General features: G+C 56.8%; 1 protein-coding gene across 1 annotated transcript in view; it reads right to left on the bottom strand.

Annotated features, from left to right (window-relative positions):
- LOC131275554 (uncharacterized) overlaps positions 1-8,161 on the bottom strand; it is a 109,234-nt gene extending 101,073 nt beyond the window's left edge. The window contains 6 exon segments of the mRNA XM_058286234.1: positions 101-245; positions 1,192-1,321; positions 1,383-1,490; positions 5,948-6,125; positions 7,263-7,312; positions 8,115-8,161. Of these exon segments, the coding sequence (XP_058142217.1) occupies positions 101-245; positions 1,192-1,321; positions 1,383-1,490; positions 5,948-6,125; positions 7,263-7,312; positions 8,115-8,161 (658 nt within the window).
- Between the last annotated feature and the right edge of the window lie 678 nt (positions 8,162-8,839).

Here is an 8,839-nt window from a genome sequence, read left to right as displayed (position 1 = left end):
TAGAACCATGGTTGAGACCCTCTGGAGGCTGCCAGGCCCCTCTGAGCCCCACCCCGTGCCACAGCCAGGGGCGGCGGCCACTGGGGAAGGTTCCGGTCACCTGTGGCGGCCGGGTCGGGGGCATCTCGCGCAGCAGGGTGAGCGAGGAGAGGGTCCGCATCTGCACAGCGCTCGCCGTCCCGGGGGGGGCCCCGCCGTGTCCAGTGGGCGCACCAGGCCCCCCTCAGCGCGTCAGCCCGGGAGCTCTGGCGGCAGGTCAGGCGCGAGGCAGGCCGGGCCGCTGGACGAGGCCAAGAGGCGGCTCAGGCCCTGGGGGACCCCAGCCGGGGAGCCCTGTGGGGTCCCAGCGGAGGGAGGGGCGTACGGGGGGGGCCCCCCGAGGGCCACCTCAGGGCTTCTGGAGCGTGAGGAAGGCTGATGGGAGGCGAGAAGGACCAAGGGGAGGCAGAGTCCAGGCACAGGCGCCCCCAGTAGAGGCTCGGCGTGGAAACGGGGCGCAGCGGGGTCAGCAGAGTGGGTCTCAGCACTGCCTCTGAGGCTGAGGGCTGTATAACCGGTTATTATTAGCATTACCGACAGTCACCTCCCATCCCCACACAGAACACTTCCCTGTGCAGGAAGCCTGAGCACTGGTGAGGAAGGGAGGGGTGGGGAGAGCAGAAAGGGGGAGGGGAGGGGGGGAGGGAAGGAGAGAGGGGGAGGGGAAGAGGGGGAGGGAGAAGGGGATGGGAGGGGGAACGGGGAGGGGAGGGGAGAAGAAAGGGGAGAAAGGGAGCGTGGAGGAGAAAGAAAGGGGGAGAGGGAGGAAAGGGGGAGGAGAAAGGGGGAGAAGAAAGGGGGAGGAGAAAGGGGGAGGAGAAAGGGGGAGGAGAAAGGGGGAGGAGAAAGGGGGAGGAGAAAGGGGAGGAGAAAGGGGAGGAGAAAGGGGAGGAGAAAGGGGGAGAGAGGGGGACGGAGGAGAGGGGAAAAGGAGGAGGGGTAGGAGAGGGGAGGAGAAAGGGGGAGAGGGGGGAAGGAGGAGAGGGGGGAAGGGGAAAGGCACCAGAGTGGGAGAGAGAGAGGGAAGGAGAGGGAGAGGGAGACGGAGGGACGAGGGAGGGACGGAGGCTGAGGCTGGCGAGGGCGCAGAGGCGCTGGGAGGCGGGGGAGGGAGCGCAGGGGGGGCGGGGGCGCCGTGGGCCGCGCACTTACTGCCACCCAGGCAGGGCCAGAGCGCGGGGAGCCGCGGGCCAGGTCCTCGGTCCTGTGCAGCGTGCGGCCGCGGCGCCGGTGCGCGGTGGGACACTGGCGGGCGACGTGCACCGGGGGCGCGCGGGCCGCTCTGGGCCCTGTCCCCCAGCCCCGGCCCGCCCCCCCCCCCCCCCCCCGGGCCCCGGCCTCACCTCGGGGGCGCCTGCGGGGGGCCGCGCGCTTCACGTTCAGCGCCCCGCGCGGCTCGGCCCCGCGCCCCGCGCAGCACGAAGCGGAGCGGGAAGCGGCCCAGGGCGGCGCTGCGGGCTGGGGCCGGGCTCGGGGCAGGCCTCCCCGCCTTTAACAGCCCCCTTAGCGCGCACACGCCTCTGGGGGGCTCTGTCCCACCGCCATCAGCCTCCAGCCCCCCACACACCTGCCACCTCTTCATCCAGAGAGGACAGCAGCCCGGCCACCCTCGCTGCCCTTGAGCTCCGCCCCATGGGAAGCCCAAGTCCGGCCAACTAGCCTTCCTTCCCGCCTCCCGTGGACTTCCAGCAACTCAAAACAGGGACCTCCCAGCTCAGAGCTGCCCCGTGCCTGTCACCGCCTGGACCGCGTGGTGAGAGTCTCCTTGGCAGCACGTGAGGGGTGAGCTCCCTAGACCTTCCTGAAGGCCAAGTGCTTCTCATCTAATGCCAGTATCAAGCCCACCACGGAGGTGCTTCGCAGCCTTCCCCCTCCCCGACCCGCAATTACACACTTGCTCAGGGGCGCAGAGGGCATTTGCACCCCAGCATGCAGCTCCAGCCTCACAGGCCTCAGAAACTGAGCTAGAAGAGACTCTGTCACTGTTCAGAAAAGGAAACCAGGCCCAGAGACAGGAAGCTACTGGCCCAGGGTCACACAGCAAATCGGCAGAGGGGCTGGGGCCAGCGTGGAAGTGAATGCTCTTCGCCCACCCCTCACCTAGCAGAAAGGTGCCTGTGTCTGTGGGGTCAGGGTGGGGAGGGCAGGAGGTAGAGTCCTCACATCCACTCCCCCCCACAGCCCCCACTTTCACCTCCCCAGGAGGTCACTGCCAACTCTCCAGCTCCAACTGGAGTCTGGGGACCTCCATGGGTCCCAGGCTTTGACTAGGCAAATGCTAACAGCACCGCCCCTTCCAGAATAGCAAGTGTCACTCTGGCCTCAAGGAGCTGACAAGCCTGGGGCCTCCTGACTTAGCATTTCTGATGAGGGGCTCCCAGACAATAGCCCCCCTCCCTAAGCCTTTCAGCGCAGACCCCATCTGCCCTCCGAGCGTCCTGTCCCCGGTATCCCAGGACAAAGGCTTTAGTGCTCACAAATGAATTTGCAATAAAGAAGGAAGAGGCATCTGTGCAGATGGGTGTCTTGGGGCCAGCTTGATGGGCTTTCAAAGCCACCGGCCCCTGGAGTCCTGGGAAACAAGCTAGTGGGGTAATTCCAGGCTTGGCTGGGTCACAAAAGGGCGGCTTCGCTTGGGGGGGGAGAGCACAGGGGTGTCCAGGAAAGCCTCCACTTGGCAGGGTGGGGGATGGGAGGCTCGGGGGGCCTGGGGGCTCCATCACCCAGTGTCTTCCGGAATGTTCTCAAGGGCGATGCCAAGGGTGAGCTAAGCAGACATGAAATCCAGAAGGGAGGAGAAGCACGCTGGGTGACAGACCTCCGCAGGGTTAGAGAAGGCCCCCTGAGGCTGCCGAGAGTTCCCCAAGGCCCCCCCACCACAACTCCCAAGGCCCCCTCCTGGTCTCTGGCCTGGTGTGGAGGCTTCACGAGGTCAAAAAGATGGAACCATTCGGACGTCAGCCCAAGATGGCCTCTGACTGGGGGCGCTGGGGGGCATCGCCCTAACTGGGATTTTCCCACCTGCCTTGGTGCACTCCTACCAGCAGCCAACGGGAGTGGGTGGGGGGCTCACGCATCCAGCCCCTTCAGGAGCAGGACCCAGGCCCGCGGCCGGGGGTCTCACCTCCAGTCCTGCGACCCCTCGGATCCTCCACCTGGGACCCCAGGATGGATGTAACCTGGAAGTCTTGGAGCTGCCAGAAAGCACAGTGAGGTGCTGACCTCGCCGGCAGCCGCAGAGGGGTTCACGGGCACAGCAGGTTCCAGGGCTACGCAGAGAGGAGCCTTCAGGGCTCCAGGTCTTGGGCGTTGGACGCCAAATGTCTCCATGGGAAAATATTTGCACCTGCTGCTAAATGTCCAGAACATTCTCACTGGCTTCTCATTTTGCCCAGAAATGCCCTGGACATTGGGGCGAAGGACTCAAATGGCCGTTCAAATGACCGAACAAAAGTACAGTAGGATTGTAAAGTGACCCAAAAAAGCCTGTGCCCGTGAGGAATAAAAGACTTGGTGGCCCAGTGTCCTGATGGGTGTGTGTTTATTACAAAAAAAAAGAAAAGATAGATTTTCATAAAGATAAAAAATAAATCAAATGACTCATAAGACTTGCCTCCATCACCCAACTGATTTTACTTTTTCAAAGTAAGTAATTGTCACTCATTTTATCTAAAACTCAATTCCTCTCAACTCCTCAAACCCAGCCCCACTGCCCCAGCAGGGCAGCTGTTGTCTTCCCCGTTGCCCAGGCTTGAAGTCTTGGGCTGAAGTGTAGGTCTTTGTGGCACTGAAATGATTTCCAGACAACGAATCCCTCAGTAGCGTCACTGGTACCACTTAGTGTCTGACCACTTACATTGAAAGCCATTCTTTGTACTAACTGAACAGTCTTCCTGCGGGAGGGTTTTACATTTCTGTTTCATTCTGCACCGGGGCTCTAGAACATCCATGGCTCAAAACCGCTTGCAACTTTGTCTAAGCACAAATTTAGGCAGAATGGAGACTCTTGGCTAATGAGAAAGCCTGATCACCCAGAAGCTGCAGCTCAAAGCTCCAAATGGCCAGTAAACATTTGAAAGGGTGCTCATCTCTTTAGACATCAGGGAAATGAAATTAAAACGACAGTGAGAAACCACCGCAGCCCACCAAGATGGCAGAAACGAAGACAGACAAAATCAAGCCTGGGGAGGAAGTGAGCCGGCGAATGCTCGCACAGTGTGGGTGGGCGAATAAATTGGTACAACCACTTTAGAAAGTTGTTGGCAGTATCCACCAAAGCTGAGTGACCCAACAACTCCTCAACAATTCCAACTTCTAGGTGTGAGTACAACAGAAAAGCATGCATACGTTCCCCAAAAGACAGGTTCTAGAATGTTCATAGCACTATGGGTAATAGCCCCAATACGCATCTGGAAACTATCCAAATACCCCACATAGATAAAGTATAGAAAATGCACACCAGGAAATGCAGGCTGGAGTAAGAATGCACAACCTACCCCCACTCGCAGCACAAATGCATCTCACAAGTATAAGGCTGAACAAAAGAAGTCAGGCACAAAAGACAGCATCCTGGGTAATTACACTGATGAGAAGTTCAAAGACAGGCAAAAATTAATCTGTAAAGGTAGAAATCAGGAGGGTGTTGACCCTTGAGAGAAGTGAAGAGAGCAAGGAGCCTTCTGGGGACTGGATATGTCTCATTTTGCAATCTGGTGTTGGCTATATGAGTATGTTGTTTGTGAAAACTCATAGCTCTGGATACTTACAAGTTTTGCACCTTTTTGCGCTAAAATATCTTTGCCCGTAAAAGTGATGATAAAATTTCTGTTTTCACCAAAAGTCTTTGAAATAAGCCATTTACTTATATCCTTATCAACATTTTATATCATAGACTTTTTAAAATCCTGAAACCAAAACAAACAAAAACTTGCTTTGTGAAAAAATGGTCCTGCAGAGAAAAACAACTGCAAATATTTTGGTGGACATGAAAAGAAGGCAAAGAACTCAAATAAAATGGCAGCTCCAGCTGCAACACACATTTCAGATAGTTTAAGAATTCAGAGGCAGTTCAGAGGCAGCCCATCAAAGACCCTTCCTGTGCGGTAAGAGAAAATACAAGAAAGCAAGTTTGAGAAACTCTTGTCAGCAAGCGCTCCAGCCAGTTCAAAAATGGCTTCACCAGTATGAGGTAAGACTTTAATGGAAACTAAAAGTCCATTTATGTGGGTTGAGAGGGTCTATCCAGGAAACACAATAGTCATCAGAAATGGGAGCGAGGAGAATGGGCAAGCATGTCCATACCTAAGAATATGGGAGGGAGAGGAGGTTCTGGAAGATCTTGAAGAAAAGAAACCTAGAACCTACACCGGCCAATGAGTAAGACTAGCTCACCGTTCTGACTGACTAAACCAGGGACTAACAACATCACTCCACCTTAACCCGCGCTTCTAACCCAAGCCTGTGGACCAAGCCCCTGCAAGGCCAGTGTCCAGGGCACCGGGGCCCAGGGCAGGCCTGGAGGCCCCGTTCAGGCCTTGTTTCCATGCCCCAGTCTGTTCCTTTTTCTACCCGGCTTTGACTTGGTTCCACTTCGCTCACGCCTTGGACCTGCATGTTCCCCAGTTTTGACCCTCAGTTCCCAAGGATGTAGATTGTCCCCATCCTGAGGCTCTTCTCAGCCCACGGTACAGCCCCACTCCTTCCTCAACCCCTGCCACTCCCCTAATGGGCTCCCTGAGGTAACGTCTACAACCAAAATGGCGCCACTTCCCCATGTTACTCCCACGATGTCCTCACTTGCCCAACGTGGAGATTCTCAGAAAGCCCCTCCCCATTTATCAAACACATTGGGAATCCGCAGGGCCGTGGCTACCCCTGGGCCCTCCCCAGTGCTGTCACCTCCTGTTACCCTAAGACACTCCCCCGCAAGGCCATCTGGCATGGGCCAAGCACATGGAGGGTCGCCAAGCCTTGGAGGCCGAGGCCACTTCCGTCCTCTGGGGCCCCCTGCGGGCTGGTGCTGGTGCTGGTGGAAAAGCGATAGGTGTAGCTTGTCCCCACCAGCAGGGGGCGCCCCGCCGAGCCCGGAGGGCGGACAGAGGGAGCAGTCACCTCGACGACCGGTCATCCTCGGAGACCCAGTTCTGCCTGGCTGAGTCCCACCTTGCAGCCGCCTCCCTCTCCCCCAGTCTCAGCTGAGAGGAAGGTTTCACCCAGCAAGGTGAAGAAGAAACAAAAGATTTAGTAACTGTTAGGCCTTCTTCCGCCCGCCAGCGCGTCTCCACGGCGGCACTGCTGGCACCTGGGAATGGCTGGTTCTCCCTGATGGGGCTGCCCTGTGCGTGGCAGGGTGTTTCGCAGCGCCCTGGCCTCTACCCACCAGATGCCAAGAGCAGCAATCCCCCTCGCGGTTATAACAACAGGAGATGTCTCCAGGCACTGCACGATGCGCCCCCTCCCGCGGGGGGCGGAGCCTCACCCCCAGTTGAGAAGCCCTGTTCTACGTTCACTCATTTAGGTCTCGGAACCAACTCGGAGGTGGGTACTGGTCTCCATTTTCCAGGGGAGGAAACTGAAGTTCAGAGAGGTTAAACAAGTTGCCAAGGTCACACAGCTGGGAGTCAAGCCCGGCAGCCTAGCTCCTCATCTGCTGCCTTACTGGGCAGGTGTCCTGAGACACTCGCTCACCTGCACATGCAAGGTGTGGCTCCCGGAAGAGCAGAGAGGCCTGTAACTCTGGGCCTTGGATTTAGGACGGGAACCAATTAGGAAAGGAACTAACGTGTTAATTATGATGCCCCGCCTAACCCTAGGGCGTGGAATTGAGTGAAAATTTTCTTGCCAATTTCTCAAGCAAAACCACACCTCCAATGGCCAAGATGTGTCTCTCTTTCCAGGTTCTGTCATCCGCCCCACCCCAAGATGCCATGGCAACCACCCTGGCCAAAGATATTTATTCCACCTGGTGACCACAAGGTATGAGGAAAAACCCCCGGGTTGCTGGGAAGGTCTGTGTTTGCTTCTCTAACAGCTGAGAGCGGTTGCCTTTGCACAACCGGCCCTGCTCCTCCCAACCCGCCCCTCTTGGGGCCGGCCAAGGCCGTCTGGGATTGTTCCTAATGACACCTCATCAGCGTCACCCTCACCCCGGCCCGGCCCCCTCCGGTCCCGGGCTCCTGGCTGTGAGAGGTGTAACAAGGAGTCCTGAGACACTCGCTCACCTGCACATGCCGTCACGCAGGAGGCTGCCCGTCCTGCCGGCGACCCGGAACTCCTGAAATCACAAATTAGAAGGAACCAGGGCAAGGTCAGGAGATACAGGGTGGCCCCACCGCCTTGGCCACTGACCTGCTTGTAAAAGAGGGGACCAGAGGATGGAGGGAGCAAGGAAAGAAAATGGCAGCTCGTGGGGCTGCGCGTGATCCCTCCACCCTTCACCCAATCTGAGCTTCCCCACTGGTGTCCTGGCACATCACCCCCGGTTGCTCAAACTGCGATTGCTTCCACCCCGTTCCCTCATCACACTCCCTGATCCAGGGCATCAGCAAGTTCTGTCAATTCCTTCAGCAAATACAGTCTCCATCTGTCCACTCATCCTTCTCTCCACCCTCCCTCTGTCCCTACACCCCTCCCTCATCCCTCCATCCATTCATCCCTCCATCCTTCCATCCCTCCATCCACCCATCCCTCCCTCCCTCCATCCATCCATCCCTCCATCCCTCCATCCCTCCATCCACCCATCCACCCACCCACCCATCCATCCATCCATCCATCCATCCATCCATCCATCCATCCATCCGTGTAGCTTCATCTCCATGACTAACACCCCAGTAGAGCCACACCTCTTGCTTAGATGTCTGCAGTAACCTCCTAACTCTTCTTCCTGGGTCTACAATTCATTCTCCATCCGGAGCCAGAACCATCTTTCAAACACGTAACTCAGATCACGCCACCCCCTTGCTTCCCAGCTCCCGAGTCTCTCCTACACCTGCACCATGCACTCACAATACAATCCTTACCACAGCCTGCAGGACCCACGCAAGCCGGCCTCTGCCTGCCTCTCACTCCACTCTCACCCTCTGCCATGTGAGTCCTTCTTCTCCTGCTCAGGGCCTTTGCACATGCTCCCCCCTGGGAACAGCCGTCCTCCCCTCTCCACACCCCAGCCTCCCTGACCACTGTCAAGAGGAGTCCTGCACTGCGTCGGTCTCTGTCTCAGCCCCTTGTTTTCTGCATAACTATTTTGGTTGTCTGATTTAAGATGGTATCCCTGGCTTCTAGCCAGGGGCCTAGCCCCAAATAGAGATCAGAATGCGTGAATGAATGAATGAATGAATGAATGAATACAACTAACATTTATTTGGCACTTGTTCTGTGCCAGGCATTGTTCTAAGAAATTTATACAGGCACACGTTGTTTTATTGCTTTGCTTTATGGGTCATCACAGATACTGTGATTTTTACAAATTGAAGTTTTGCGGCAACCCCGCATCAAGCAAGTCTAGCAGCGCCATTTTCCCAATGCATGTGCTCACTGCGTGTCTCGGTGCCATGTTGTAATTAAGTGATGTTCATTGTGGGGTTCCTTTTTTTTTTTTTAGATGTAATGCTATTGCACACTTAATAGACCACAGAAGAGGGTAAACGTAACTTTTAAAGGCACTGGGAAACCAAAAAATTTGCCACTCACTCTATCGCGATAATCGCTTCCTCGCAGGGGCCTGGAACTGATGCCGCAATAGCTGCAAGGTGTGCCTGTGTCTATCAAACCCGCCCAGTCTCCAAGAATCCCACGAGACAAA

Source organism: Dasypus novemcinctus, chromosome 23 (genome assembly GCF_030445035.2).
Source record: "Dasypus novemcinctus isolate mDasNov1 chromosome 23, mDasNov1.1.hap2, whole genome shotgun sequence".
Lineage (NCBI taxonomy): Eukaryota > Metazoa > Chordata > Mammalia > Cingulata > Dasypodidae > Dasypus > Dasypus novemcinctus.
This window is presented reverse-complemented; position numbering and strand designations above follow the sequence as displayed.